Here is a 15,846-nt window from a genome sequence, read left to right as displayed (position 1 = left end):
TAATTTTGTTGGGAAGTCCTTCATGGATTATGTGATTCTTCATTTAAACCACACGGGGGCAGACTGCTGCCCCACCGATCAGAGGAAACTTCTGTACTTATCAGCAGTGTCATCACCGCTGATGGCCTGTTTCAAGAAAACCATTAAATCTGAAGACATCAAACCTCCTCATCTCGCTCTGTTTATGCAGCCCTCTCCCTTCCCTCTTTCTCTCCCCTCCCCTCTGTCTCCCCCCCTTTAGGCGGTGGTAGTCCCCCAGGGTGGGGGTCAGCTTTGGGTGTTTGGCGGAGAGTTTGCCTCTCCGAATGGGGAACAGTTCTACCACTACAAGGACCTTTGGGTGCTGCACCTGGCGACACACACGTGGGAGAACATCAAGTATGTGCAGAGGGTCATGAGAGTTGATCTAACGATGAAGGAAGGCATCATAAATGCAGTAGTGGAATGTAACTAGGTATATTTACTCAAGTACTGTACCTAAGTTTAAATGTTGAGATACTTGTACTTTACTTGTATCTTTTTTTTCGTGCCACTTTCTACTTCTACTCCACTACATCTCAGTGGGAAATATTCCACTTTTAACTCCAAGTTAAGTTTTAATTCATCCAACAACTTTAGTTACTAATTACTTTACAAATATTATTATAGTTCATAAAATATGATGCTTAATTATAATTAATCTACCAAACCATATACAGGCCTACCAATAGAGCTGAAAACATTAGCAAATTGCTGATTGACAGAACTATTTGGTTTGTTTCCAGTTTCTAAAATGTGAAGAGTTGAGTACTTTTACCTTAAAGGTCCCATGACATGGTGCTCTTTGGATGCTTTTATATAGACCTTAGTGGTCCCCTTATACCATATATGAACATATCAGCCTTGGTGCACAATTACAGCCACTAGAGCCAATCCCACAATGAGCTTTCCTTAGTATGTGCTGTTTTTGAGTCGGTACCTTTTGAGGAGGAGAGGGGGGGGGGGGGGGCCTTGAGCAACTGCCACTTTGCTTGTTTGAAAGCCATGATGTCTCTCTCTCTCATGGGTGGGCCAAATTCTCTGGGCAGGCAAAGCAGAGAAAGGGGAGGTAACATTTCCCCTAATGACCTCATAAGGAGCAAGATTCCAGATCGGCCCGTCTCAGCTTTCATTTTCTGAAAGGCAGAGCAGGATACCCAGGGCTCGGTTTACACCTATCACCATTTCTAGTCACTGGGGGGCCATAGGCAGGCTGGGGGAACTCATATTAATGTTAAAAACATCATAAAGTGAAATTTTCATGCCATGGGACCTTTAAATACATTTCCCTGATGATACTTACATATTTTTACTAAAGTAACATATTAAATGCAGGACTTTTACTTGTTACAGAGTATTTTTAAAGTGTGGTATCAGTATTTTTACTTGTGATGTAAATGTGTGAATACAGGAATCCGAGGGTGGTTTAAAAATTCCATTTGATATGTTTATTTCTGGAGACATCTTTATTAGTTCAATCCATCATGTAATGTCAGCCTAATTAGTAAGCAAGTTGATTGCTTAGGTAATAAGAACATTACAGTCCCACAGGAGCACAGTGTTATGGTGGATATTCACTTTGCATTCATAATGATGATTTTTCAGTGATCCGAAATGATTTGAGGTTTCGGGTTTTTCCAGGGCGCCTGGGGGTCCACCAGGTCGCAGCGGCCACCGGATGGTCCTCAGCAAGAAACAGCTGCTGGTGTTTGGAGGTTTCCATGAGAGCACCAGGTAGGCAGAAGGACACTGAGTAATAAACAAGGAAATTATGTCTGTAATGGAGGAGGTGGACAGGTTACATGTTGGATTACATCATTACTTGCCTCATACTTGTAAGGGAGACAGCCTTTTACGAATCATGTTTTTTTAAATTCTTTTGTTAAAATAATTTTTGGGGCTTTTTGCCCTTTATTTGATAGGACATACGAAGGCTGCAGTAAGCACTCGGCCTTGGTACATTTTAAATTCTACAAGAAACAAAAAAAAACTGTAGAGATCAGCACAGTTTCATCTATTCTACTCAATATGTCAAGTAAGTTAGATTAATTCATCGGAACATACATAATAGACGCCAACTGATATATCAGCGGGCCAATTTTATCCCCTGATATTAGGCATTTCCCGATATATCGGTATCGGCCGAATTAAAAAAAAGTTATAATAATTCTTTCATCAGAATCATTTAAGATGACAAATAAATGATTCCGATAAATGAAAATTAAAAAAATAAACAGACTGTCAACCCTGGTATGAACATTGGCGTTGCATAATTTGTCCACCAGAGGGCGCTCTACAACGTCCCTGTTGGAAACAGGAACTTTTTTTTGTCAATGTGTTTTTGTTCAAAAGACTTTAAGTTTCATATTTTAAGTTTGTAATATTATACACAAATATTATCATATTATTTTAGTGAGAACTCATAAAAAACTAATGTTAAGGAAATCTGTTTATGTTTTCTGACGCGTTTTTGGATATATTGGCTATATTTTTAAAATATATATATAATGGCCGACACTGGCAGATTTGTTGAGACAACCTCACTGAGAAGGACTTTTTTGCTTTTATAGCAGGAACAGCAGCAGCCAGCTGTTTTCAGTGACAAGCTCTGATAAACCCACTGTACACTACCTACCCAGCACCAAGCAACAGACAGATGTAGCACCTAGGTGTTAAACTTAGTGGTGCATTTAGCTGCTAAAGAATCAGAGTCAATGTCAGTGGGGGTCCAGAGCCTTGTTGGTGAGGCTTACTGCTGAGGGGAAAAACAGTTTTTATGGCGTGAGGGAAGGGGTTCAAACAGTTTGTGTTAGAGATGTTCCGATACCATTTTTTACCTCCGATTCCGATACTTGTGCTGTGGGTATCGGCCGATACCGAGTACAGACACTAGTGTGTTTACAAAAAACTAAAACAAAACAAGATCATGCTGCACATGCATGACTGTGATATTATTATCATTGTGGTAAGGCCTGGCTCAGGTTTAAGACTTTGTAAAACATGAATTAATACAGCAAATGGAAGCCATTTATTTCTAAATAGAACAATATCAAAATTTAAAGTGCAGCCACAATATAAAAAAATGCATCACTCACACTTCTCTGTGACCGTAGCCTTTCATGCACCCCCAGTTGGAGAGTGTGTGTGGAGCACCCCAAACTTAGTACATCCATCTCGTCCTTGGCTTTCTTCTCGTTGCTAGCGCAAAACAACATGAACGTTGGACTTGGGGATTTTCTACTTCACTAGCATCCCCTCAATTGCTTCGGCAATTAATGTGCCAGTATGTGACCCTTGGAACACGGTGGCGTGCAGCACCGCACTTCGAGGGGTAAATGTTGACTCTCTGTCCACCCTTAGCAAACTTAGACATGGGGCACACGTCGGAGCGCTAAATGTCTGTGGTAAAGCTGACTGCACGCACGTCTTTCAGCACACACACGCAACGTGTTCCCTGACTGTCTCCTATAATTTGGGTAGCGCAGTTTCTGAGATAATATTTACAACCTGGCAAACAGTACCTTAGCTCCAAATGCTCCATTAATCGGCGAAATCCCACAGTTTCGACAACAGACAGGGGTTTGGTAATCCAGTACAATAAACTCCAAAACTTTGTTGGTTATCGTTGTTGCTTTTTGGCTGTCTTTGGGGAATTTATCTCGTCGCTGGAAGGCAGTTTCCAGAGTTTGCTGCTGCAGTTTGTTCTTTTTTTCCCCCATAGCTTTTGTAAATCCGTTGTGCTCTTTAGCGTGACGCGTCTTCAAATGTTTAATTAGGTTGCTGGTGTTGAAATTTGCAACACTCGTGCCACCCCTTGAAATTGCTTCTTTGCATATGTTGCATGTCGCCGTCTTACCGGTGGGAACATCCACTGTAAAGTACTGCCAAACTGCCAACATGATGCGCTAATGTTAGCTTGTTTTATGGAGGTTTTAGGTGATCAATTCTTCTTCGCCCCTCTAAAACAGCAGTGAAACTATTTTAAGAGTAGCTAACCAGTTAATAGATTCCTATTTCTAATAGTTTATGTGGTATCGGATCGGTGCCTGGACTCCAGTACTCGCCGATGCCAGCATTTTCGGCAGTATCGGAGGCATTTCCGATACTGGTATCGGAATCAGAACATCTCTAGTTTGTGTCCAAGGTGACAGTGATTGGCAATCTGTCCTGCCTGCCTCAGCATCCTAGAGGCGTACTGGTCTTGGAGAGCTGGCAGATTGCAGCCTGTCAGGCTGTCATCTAAACATCAGTCTCTCTACAATAGGTCATAAAGCTGTCACTCCTCACGCTCTTAGAAGCATCAGATCCTTCTCTGGTAATTTGTCATTCAGTTTTTGCTCTTTTCATCTCCTGCTTCCCCCTCGTCCCCCTGCAGGGATTTTATCTACTACAACGACATCTACTCCTTCTCCATGGACACCTTCTCCTGGTCCCGCCTCACTCCATCGGGCTCCGGCCCCTCCCCGCGCTCCGCCTGTATGATGACACCCGCGCCCGACGGCATGGGTGTCATCATCTACGGAGGATACTCTAAAGTGGTGGGTGTGTGTGCATACATGAACGTGCCTCTCCACCCTATTGATAATACACTACATTTTGTTATGTGGTCTGCCCAATTATGATCGTGTGTGTGTGTGTGTGTGTTTAGAGAGTCAAGAAGGATGTAGAGAAGGGGACCATCCACTCTGACATGTTCCTTCTCAAGCGAGAGGGCAAAGATGGCCAAGGTACAAAGTTTAAATTAAATTAAAGATAATACAAATTATGAAGATTTTGAAGAATAATAATGCCATAGAATAATTTAGCTATAGGGCATGATGCCAAATTCAATACTTTTTAGGCATAGACCGACTTTCCTCCATAGTCGCGTATGGAAAAATGCCTTGTCATTCAATACCAAATTTCAATAGCTAAGTAGTAAACCTCATCAGCGTCAGTGAGCCAATAAGCATGCAGCATGCTTCTAGCAAGACCTAGTAATGCTGCTGATTGGCTGTCTAATATTACATGTCGTAGAGACACACAAGTTAAAAAACTCTGTTACCCAAAGAGACTAGGCTCACGTAGTAGGAGCTAAAAATTAAATTAATACACTTGTAATGTAAAATGGATTTTATAAAGTTGCTATGGAAAAAAAGTAGTGTTTAGGAACCGGTGTCAAAGTCTTAGTGTTAGTATTGGTACCAACACTGAATGATTCCCATCCCTTTTCAGCTGCTATCATTGCATCATAGTTTTCTGCGACTCGTCTTGACTGTTTCTGTGTCCTCCAGAGAAGTGGTCTTGGTCCAGGTTGAACCCCTCTGGGAACAAGCCCCCTCCTCGCTCTGGCTTTTCTCTGGCTGTGGGCCCAGCAGGGCGGGCGCTGCTGTTTGGTGGGGTTTGTGATGAGGAAGAGGAGGAGACGCTGGAGGGCGACTTCTACAACGACCTGTACCTGTATGACATGGTGAAGAACCGCTGGTTCCCCGGCCTGCTCAGGGTAAGCTACAAGGCCGTAAAGCAGAATGAATGAGTTGTTGTCAAGTTTCTTTGGATAAAAGGATATGTTTTGGCTTCAGACTCTGTTTGGCATTTTTCATATGTATATGTGTATTTTTGTGTATATGTGTACAGTATATGTGTGTATATATAAAGTATAGTATATGTGTGTATATGTATATACACTCACCTAAAGGATTATTAGAAACACCTGTTCAATTTCTCATTAATGCAATTATCTAATTAACCAATCACATGGCAGTTGCTGCAATGCATTTAGGGGTGTGTTCCTGGTCAAGACAATCTCCTGAACTCCAAACTGAATTTCAGAATTCGGAAAGAAAGGTGATTTAAGCAATTTTGAGCTTGGCATGGTTGTTGCTACCAGACGGGCCGGTCTGAGTATTTCACCATCTGCTCAGTTACTGGGATTTTGACGCACAACCATTTCTAGGGTTTACAAAGAATGGTGTGAAAAGGGAAAAACATCCAGTATATGGCAGTCCTGTGGGCAAAAATGCCTCGTTGATGCTAGAGGTCAGAGGAGAATGGGCTGACTGATTCAAGCTGATAGAAGAGCAACTTTGATTGCAATAACCACTCGTTACAACCGAGTAATGCAGCAAAGCATTTGTGACGCCACAACACGCACAACCTTGAGGCGGATGGGCTACAACAGTAGAAGACCCCACCGGGTACCACTCATCTTTACTACAAATAGGAAAAAGAGGCTACAATTTGCAAGAGCTCACCAAAATTGGACAGTTGAAGACTGGAAAAATGTTGCCTGGTCTGATCTCGATTTCTGTTGAGACATTCAGATGGTAGAGTCAGAATCGGGCGTAAACAGAATGAGAACATGGATCCATCATGCCTTCTTACCACTGTGCAGGCTGGTGGTGGTGGTGTAATGGTGTTGGGGATGTTTTCCTGGCATACTTTAGGCCCCTTAGTGCCAATTGGGCATCGTTTAAATGCCACGGCCTACCTGAGCATTGTTTCTGACCATGTCCATCCCTTTATGGCCACCATGTACACATCCTCTGATGGGAACTTCCAGCAGGATAATGCACCATGTCACAATGCTCAAATAATTTCAAATTGGTTTCTTGAACATATTAACTAGGGGGATATAATAACTATTCATTAATAACCTAGGATTAATTAAAAAAAAAAATGCATCTCTGAGAAAGCTCCTTCACTTGTTTTCAACAGTAACTGATTAAAAGAGCTGAGGGGAGAGGGGGAGTGTGTAACAGACCACGGGCGTGAAGCCTGTGGTCAGATTAAATTGTTGTTCTGAAAAAAACAGGAAAATGATGACATTGGCAACAAGTTGTGTGTTTCCTTCTCTCGCTTCTGCCAGACTTTATTTTACACATAAACATGTCTTCAAAATATACTCTCAATTTCACACTTCTTATCAACAGAACATCTTTAAGTTACTATAATCATCACATAACTCAAATCCAGTTTTCTCAATAAACATCCCTTTCAGAATGTTCTATGTGTTTTGTTTGGTTTCACATCCAAATGAAAGTAAATTACACTTTTGTCCAGACTTCTTTTGTCTGCTGCTTACAGCTTTGATAACCGTACTAAGCTAAATAACTGCAAAGTTATTCGTTACCAATATGATTCTCGACACGCAGGCTGGGTGCTAACAGATTAGCAAAATGCTGTTAATTCTATTAACAAAATGGTACAGCTGGCGTGAGACATTACACAGATAACAGTTAACTCAATACATCTTAACAGTCTTTCAAATACACACTCGCTTGAGTTAACATTACTTGAAATAACATAGGAGCCTCAAAACGGGACAATATTCCCAATTAGACACGTTCCGGGAGTGCAGCTAGCTTACTCGGTTTTAGCTTTAGCATTCCGACCACGTTACTCCGTGTTTCTCTAAATAACTCCTAATTACACTCTTTATCCAGTATCAACCACGGAAAAGTATTCATACCAAGTGTTGAGATTATTTTGACCACAAATGTGCATTTTTATCAGCAACTAACCTGAAAAGAACAGGAAAATGATGAGACCGGCAACAAGTTGTGTGTTTCCTTCTCTCGCTTCTGCCAGACTAAAGAAGCTTAAACCACAATATGCTGTCTCACTGGGAGGCGTGTCCCCGTTGTGGTGAACTTTGGTATAGAACTTACAAAATAAATTTACACCAAATGCAAGAACTGAGGCTCTTATACAATAAGGTGACCAGATTTCTCAGACAAAATCCGGGGACATTTTCAGCTCAGAAGCGTATTTACCTCCAAAATAAGTAATGTTTTTACTTTTGTAAAACTTAAAACGGGGACACTAGACCGGGAGCTGTTCTCATTAGGGGCTGAGCCCCCCCAAGGTCTGATCCTAGACCCACCCCTGCTGCTACTTCATACGCCACTCCACTACATCTCAGAGGGGAATGTTTTAAGATAGAAAGTCCTAATATTTCAAGATAAAAAATCCTAATACTTTAAAATAGAAAGTGCTTATAGTCCTAATATTTCAAGATAGAAAGTCTTAATATTTCAAGATAGAAAGTCCTAATATTTCAAGATAGAAAGTCTTAATATTTCAAGATAGAAAGTCCTAATATTTCAAGATAGAAATTCCTAATATTTCAAAATAGAAAGTCCTAATAGTCCTAATATTTCAAAACAGAAAGTCCTAATAGTCCTAATATTTCAAGATAGAAAGTCTTAATATTTCAAGATAGAAAGTCCTAATATTTCAAGATAGAAATTCCTAATATTTCAAAATAGAAAGTCCTAATATTTCAAGATAGAAAGTCTTAATATTTCAAGATAGAAAGTCCTAATATTTCAAAATAGAAAGTCCTAATATTTCAAGATAGAAAGTCCTAATATTTCAAAATAGAAAGTCCTAATAGTCCTAATATTTCAAGATAGGAAGTCTTAATATTTCAAGATAGAAAGTCCTAAAATTTCAAAACAGAAAGTCCTAATATTTCAAGATAGAAAGTCTTAATATTTCAATTTAGAAAGTCTCAATATTTCATAATGTCGTAATGTTTATGAACTACTGACAGCTTTTGCTTTATTGCTCAAGGCTTATTTCTGCAACAGCTCATTGAGAATCAGATAAAATAAAAGCTATTGAGGACATATGTTCCTTTGACATTGACCCAGTATTAAACGAGATCGCTCCAGTCGGCAGAAAGCTACAATGTAAGTTAATAGGATAATTGTCCAGCTTGTATTTACGTTCATTAAAGTGCTCGTTTTGCTGTTGACAGACTCAGATTAATAATCTAAGTGTCTGACAACATTATGGAAAGGATTTCTAAGGAGGTCGACCTTTCTGTTGAAGATTAAGATCCTTTTAAAAACATTAAAGTCCGCGAAATTGCGTTCGCTAAACCCACCAGACTCCATTTAAATAATCAGTGATTTTAGCATCGTAAAACACGGCTTCTAAAACATCTCTGAGAACCGCTGGCTCTGGCTGCATTCAGCCTGCGTGTGTTGGGTGTGCGACCATCGGCTACGTTTTGTCAGTATTTTCTTTCTTTCATTCCAATTTTGGGTCTGTCAGTCGCAGTGAAAACCGGGGACATTTCCGGGGACAGATCCAGAAACCGGGGATGTCTGGTCACCCTATTATACAACAATATACATCATATACTTACTATTCAAAACATCCAAAATGAAACCACATAATGTGACAACACATTGCCGGGCGTCACAAGTGCGATAGACGTAGGCCTATATGCTACTCACAGACCAACAGTTGACTCATTATGAGTCCATCATTGCTCGAATGGCGGGTCAGTGGAGTTACACACCTTGTGTGTTTTTAAATGTCTGTATCGTCACTGCGCTGCATTTTTATGAATTAGGATATTCTGGCCCTGGGTAACATCTCTTACAGGTCCAGCAGCTCTGTCTCACATGCTATTTTTCTACGAACTGAAGTTAGTTGCATTCAATAACTTCTTCTGTGTTTTTTGCTGTGACCGTCGCAATAGCATAGCTACCAGCGGAAAAACTGGTAAAAATACAGGTTTGCCTCTCATGCTTAACAATATATAGCTGTGTTAATAAAAATTAAAACTCTGAACAAATGTCAGAAGTGTGGACCAGCGGGCGCTGTGTCTCTCCATGTTGCTGGGAGCAGTGTGTGAGTGAATGGGGGTCGGGCTGCGCGTAGAGTAAGACGAGCAATCCAAATACAAGCACGGCTTTACAGAAGAAATAGGTCATGTAACGCAAAATTAAACCATATCGATATAAACAACATTGCTTTGTTTGTGGAGAGGCAGAGGATGCGAGGACGTTAGGTGCACCGGTGTAACCTAGAGGAAAAATGTAAGTCGCACCTTAGAGCCCTGTGACACTAACTAGCACTGGTCACTGCTGTTGTCTGAAAAACAAAACAGACGGGACAAAATGTTGCGTTTACAGGTAAACTGGTAAACCTTGAGACCAACTGCTATCTGTTTAATTTTTCTCACGATACTCTGTCCTCTGTGACGTCTACATCTAGAAACTAAGCTGCATGGTTCAGGGAACAACTCTGACTGGCACATGATCAGACAGTGGTTTACAGAGCGATAGATGGGCTTTGCCAAAAAAACGGAGCATTCTATGGAACACGGAATGAACAGAATGACGCATTTAAAATTTTGCTTAATCCCGCAAATTTGATTGTGGGAAGCCAAAATCGTGATCGGGATTAAAATTTGATCAATTGTGCAGCCCTACTGTGTACACAAACAGTTCTCAATGCTTGCATTAATGTGTTGAGACCCTGGTGATACTTTCATGTTGTGTTGAGCCTTGTTAGTGATATAGTGTTAAAATAGTGATTTTGATGCTATCATAAAAAGTGCCCCTAGCACACCTGCTACGCACACACAGTTTAGGATAGTTATAGGCTAGACGGAGAGCTTTTACCTTGGGACTGTGTTGTGTCTTGTTCAGTTTTTTGGAGCTAGCACGGCGCTGTGAAAACGTCAGTTTACTGTCTGTTATCAGAAGACGCAAGAAATAATTGCACTTTATGATCCATTTTAGTGTAAAAGGCTTGCGTAAAAAAATTACAAATAGAAGACTGCCCAGCCAGTTTAATTGATTATAGTGAAAGCAGTTTTGGGGGACCGAGCCAAAACAATAGTAGAGAAAACAATGAACTATTAACTTACCATTATTAGTGAAGGTTATTAAAAGTTTCACCAATATTTTCTATCAATTTTGTGGAATTCTTCACCACTGGTTGGAACCATTACTGCCATGTAGCCGCATTGTATTGATGCTTCGACTGACGTCTGTCATTATTGACTGACTGTGGTTTCTGTCTGTCTAGGGAAACAAGTCGGAGAAGAAGAAACGAAGGAGGGGGAAGAAGGGTGGAGCAGTGGGACAGGGTGCAGAGAAGGAGGAGGAAGAGGAAGGGGCACCTCAGGGACCCACAGAGGTCATCAAGGAGATTGTGGCAGAGGACGGCACAGTGATGACCATCAAGGAAGTGATCCCTGGAGCTCAGGCTGAGGAGGAGGAGGAAGAAGAAGAGGAAGAGGAGGAGGACGATGGCAAGATCATACACACACTTAATGACAGACAGACAGACAGACAGACATTTTACCGTCAGATCGTTAGATAGATTTTGACATTTCCGATCGCACTTGAGTGCAGCTTTCACACGACAGAGAGAGGGAAAAAAACAACGAGTGAGACATAGCGAGTGCTTTGTTATTGCAGGAAACATTCAGCTAATACACAAACTCCCCGGGACGGTTCAGTGCTTGTGTGTCCTTTTTTACCTTCGTATTGCTTTTTTGTTGCAGCAATAAGGGCTGTGATGTTTACTGTACGGTATTCTCACACGGCCTCAAATCAAACTGACTAGTCTGCTCTCAGGTCACCTGATTGGCCACCGCAATATGACGTTGTGTTGTGTTTCTCCAAAAGTTGAGTTAGTCTCAACTTTTCAGATATGCTGTGTTTTTTAAGTGTCCCCCCGTGGCAATCCCCACCGCAGCCTAAGGGAACTAACCCCATTCAAAATGAATGGAAAGACCTGCGTTTTTTCCACACTGTCTGACCGCCGACGCAGGCAGTGTGAATGAGGCCTTACTTGGAATTCCCCACAGGGGTGACAGAAACTATGCACTATAGCTTTAAGTTGTGAAAACATAGGGCAAAGAAATAGATAGGTTGGAAAATCACATTTTCTATCTCTTTGGGTACAGCCGCTGCCCCCCTGGTAGAGCCTTGCGCTAGGTCCAGCGCCATGGCAACGGCGCGTCAGGGCAAGCTCTTCCTATACGGAGGAATGTTTGAGGTTGGTGACCGCCAGTTCACCCTGAACGACTTCTACTCTCTGGACCTCAACAAGATGGACCAGTGGGAGGTTCTGGTTGAAATGGACCCAAGTGAGTGAAAAAGACATATCTATCATGCATAAGCAAAGTAACACTTGTAGACAAATTGAAATGATTTGAGATGTGTTCAGTGTCAGCGCAGCAGGTTCTACAGCAGCCAGTGTTTATTGATGCAGGAAAGGAGTTGGAGGTTGATACGATGGGAGAAAGGTATGTGAGGTTTCATTTAGATTTCTGATTGTTTTTCTCCACAGAGACGCAGGAGTGGCTGGAAGAGTCTGAGTCAGAGGAAGATGAAGAGGAGGAGGAGGCAAAAGGAGCAGAAGGGGTGGAGGAGGGGGAGGAGGAGTCTGAAGAGGAAAGTGAGAATAAGGAAGGCAAGTGATTATTCTGCCTCTTCACTCTCAGATACTTATCTGCCTTTCTTTTCCTTTTTACCTTTTCATGTCATTTATAATGAGCAACAGGCATAGTATGTAGGTCAAGATATTCTTGGCATTAAACACATGATGGTATAAGCTCTAGCAACCTTCTAAGCACATGGAAACATCTTCATAATGAAATCTGATATGGCGTCAATAGTTGACTCTAGATTCTGAATTCTATAGATTTAAGTACAAACTAACATCTTTTTCTAAATATTTTTTAATCTATCTAAAACATTGGGAAGCGTGCGTGCGTGCGTATGTTTGTGCGTGTGTGCGCACGCGTGAGAAATATCTCATGAACCGGTCATCCAGTCTACTTCACACATAGTTTCCTGGGTACCTAATGAACTTGGGGTTTGGATTTTGGAGCAGTTTTGACAGCATTGGAAATTGTCGTAAAAAAAAAATACCTGCAGTCGCAGAAGACTGTTGACCCCCTCTTAACAGCAGCAGGGGGGTTTGCCAGCTTTGACTGCAGTAAACGCTTTTCCTGCCTTCAACGTTACATGATTGCTGGATACTACAGACAAACCTTGCTTCACTTTCCTGGAGCACGAGCAGACAGTTGACAGGAACATAGCATCTGTTGTGTTGAAAAACCATAACGCTTGCTTTTTTATGTCTTCCCTTCACAATAAAAGCTCATCTTAAATTCACTTACAGCTAATCTGAGAGGAAACTCAATAAAAAGCCATTTTGCCGAGACTAAATATTCACAGGTGTCACGATTACGATTTTAAATCGAAATTGAACAAAATTAATTCACAATCTCGAATTTTGAATAAAAAAATTGAATTGGCGATACTGCTACGTCACGTCCGGTCGGCTTGTCACCCAAACCCCCAGGAACAGCGCCATGGGCTTAGCCGCCAACAGTGGAACTACACGTCTCTGACCCAGAAAGACTTTTCCTAGAGACTTTACATGGCTAAACAAACTTCTATATTTTCAACGGATATTTTTTTTGTGGTACATCAATTTACCAGCTTGAACACTTGTTTAAAACGTCATGTTTTAACTTTTTTTAACATTCACTAGTAGCCGAATCCAGAGTTATTAAACTACGCATGATGGACGCAAATAGACCTGCGGGACTGCGCCCGCCCACGTAGCCTTACACGCCCCCATTTCACGTTCAGCCAAACGGAAAAAAAACACGTGTTGAAGTGCTGCGTGTCAACTTTACAGCCAGCCAAAATGCAGGAGACCCATCGACAGAACTTGTGTACCATTGCACATTAGCCTAGCAGCTAGCTGCATTTCCTTCTGCTTATATCTTAATTCTGACAAAACCGCACGGTTGAATTTCAGCCTGCATGCACATTTTGTGACTTAAACACAGCAGCTTATATTGGAAATATTCCAGAGAGCAACAAGTTAGTGGAATGCAGAGTCACCCTCTCTGCTCTCTTTCTGCTCAGCTGCTACGACACTGACTCGCCTTTGTTTTGTTTTTACTTTGACAAATTGCCATTGACTTAAGACATAAATTATTGTTAAAGTTTAAATTTGACAATGTAGTGGTACATTGCGATCAAAGGTCAGATATTGTATTTCATAAAAGTCTAGTCTAAAAATTAAATAGGAACCTGTGCTTTAAAAAAATAAATGTAAAAAGTGAGAACACAAAGTACGGACAGGTAGATCCACAAACAGATAGACCCACACACACATAGACCCACACACACACAGACAGACAGACACTATACAAGTACAAATGCATTTTCTTTTCCTCAGCCAGGTAGAGGCTTTTTGTACCACTTCTTCTTTGGCTTTTGCATTATCTGGCTCTCAAGATCTAACAGCTGGGACCTTATGGCGCTCTCAGACCTTCTCCATCTCCAAATGGTCTTATCTACTGCGAGCATCCGTCTCTCTTTACGAAGCTCCCTCTTCTGAGTCTCCACAATATTTTTTAGGGACTCTTTCTCTCCCTTCATCTGCTCCAATTCGACTTTCAGGTCTTCAGTAATAAAGTACTGCGGGTTCAGATCTTTTGGGAATTTTCGTAGCCTGTTGCTGGTTTTGACCAGCTGGGATCTCAGATACTCTGTTTTCCTAGGTGAGGAGTGGACACATTGAGACAGAGCCTAATCCAGCTGGGCTCTTTGGGAAGCCTGGGGTCTTTCCAGTATCTTCTTTGCCTCCTTCTCCTGTTCTAGGAGAGCTTCCTCCATCTTGCTCAATTTATCCTTTAGCTCCTGAGCTTGAGCCCTCTAAATCTCCAGATAGATCTCCAACTCTAACTCCACGTTGGCCTTAGCTTCTGGGATTTCAGATACTCTGTTTCCCTCGTTGGGGAGGGGACATGTTGAGCCAGCTAAACTTGCAAGTCACACGTCTCCCCCTGCATCAGCTCTTTGTCATGGCCCTAACTGCTGCCCTCTTTCTGTTGTTGGAGCTGATTTAGGACATTGGCCAGCAAGCCCTCTCCTCGCTCACCCAATGGGAATCTGTGAATCTGTGATACAGCATGTGGTTTTAAGATGACTTGTTTCTGTTAATAACGCCCAGACCATTCAGGGCCCGTATCAAATATGGGTGTTGGGCAGCAAATGTTAACTTCTCCACGTGTGTGTGTGTGTGTGTGTGTGTGTGTGTGTGTGTGTGTTTGTGTGTGTGTGTTTGTGTGTGTGTGTGTTTACAGATGAAGAGGAGCACCCCGCAGTGCAGGAGGGAGAGACGGTGACGGATTACCAGAGCCGTACAGAGCAGCATTGGATAGGACTGGCACGTGCCAACATGGGCCCCGACGCCAAGGAGAAAAAGGTGGCCAAGGTTGCCCTTGTCATGGCTAAAGTCTTCTTTGAAGACCAATAGTGGGACACGCCAAATTTTGTGTTTGTGTGTGTGTGTGTAAAATAGTTTTTTGTAATTACCTTTTATAAAACACGTCATTGAACTGTACTGAAATAATTCAGTTTTGCAAATTGAATTTCACTTAAGTTTAAAACAGAAAATAAAAACTTTATTTTCTCTCACTGATCAAATTTGGATTTATGGACTATCTACATCACTGTCGTATTAGATGGTAGATTATAGTTTGTTGAGCATTAAAGTTTTCATTGATTTCAATAACATAACTCTTATCTGTAAACTCATTAAATAATATTCAACATTTTCTTTAACTGTATTGCTGCTGTGAATTTTGAGACCAGTGTTGTGTACCAAAGTAAAGTAGACATTAGTCTTTAAATACTTGGAGCCACATCTTAGTGCTTAGAGCAGTGAAAATAAATTGCTTTTGCTTTTGTGAGGACTGACAAGTTGGAGTTTGTACGGAGGTTTACAGCTTCTTTACAACATCTTCCGTTCACAATAATATAAATTCTAAAATCTGTCAAATCAGTGATTTCACAATGGGCGTTTTACTTTCAAGCTCCTCAGATGTCTTCAGAAGTACAGAAAGCTTTGTAGCATACCACCAGGAGTGCCAGAACTACAACTTTTTTCCCCTTGGGCTATATCCACACTAAAACTTTTTTGTCTTAAACTACATACAGTGGGTACGGAAAGTATTCAGACCCCTTTAAATTTTTCACTCTTTGTTTCATTGCAGCCATTTTCCAA

The 15,846-nt window shown here is 41.4% G+C and overlaps 1 protein-coding gene across 1 annotated transcript in view; it reads left to right on the top strand.

Annotated features, from left to right (window-relative positions):
- The window catches only part of klhdc4 (kelch domain containing 4), a 19,208-nt gene extending 3,946 nt beyond the window's left edge, over window positions 1-15,262 (top strand). Inside the window, exons 5-13 of the mRNA XM_034878832.1 lie at window positions 242-378; window positions 1,660-1,752; window positions 4,394-4,556; window positions 4,667-4,745; window positions 5,292-5,500; window positions 10,831-11,056; window positions 11,717-11,899; window positions 12,103-12,225; window positions 14,924-15,262. Of these exons, the coding sequence (XP_034734723.1) occupies window positions 242-378; window positions 1,660-1,752; window positions 4,394-4,556; window positions 4,667-4,745; window positions 5,292-5,500; window positions 10,831-11,056; window positions 11,717-11,899; window positions 12,103-12,225; window positions 14,924-15,096 (1,386 nt within the window). The 3' untranslated portion in view covers window positions 15,097-15,262. The remainder of the gene's footprint in view (window positions 1-241; window positions 379-1,659; window positions 1,753-4,393; window positions 4,557-4,666; window positions 4,746-5,291; window positions 5,501-10,830; window positions 11,057-11,716; window positions 11,900-12,102; window positions 12,226-14,923) is intronic.
- The last annotated feature ends 584 nt before the right edge of the window (window positions 15,263-15,846 follow it).

Source organism: Etheostoma cragini, chromosome 8 (assembly GCF_013103735.1).
Source record: "Etheostoma cragini isolate CJK2018 chromosome 8, CSU_Ecrag_1.0, whole genome shotgun sequence".
In the NCBI taxonomy this organism is placed as follows: domain Eukaryota; kingdom Metazoa; phylum Chordata; class Actinopteri; order Perciformes; family Percidae; genus Etheostoma; species Etheostoma cragini.
This window is presented reverse-complemented; position numbering and strand designations above follow the sequence as displayed.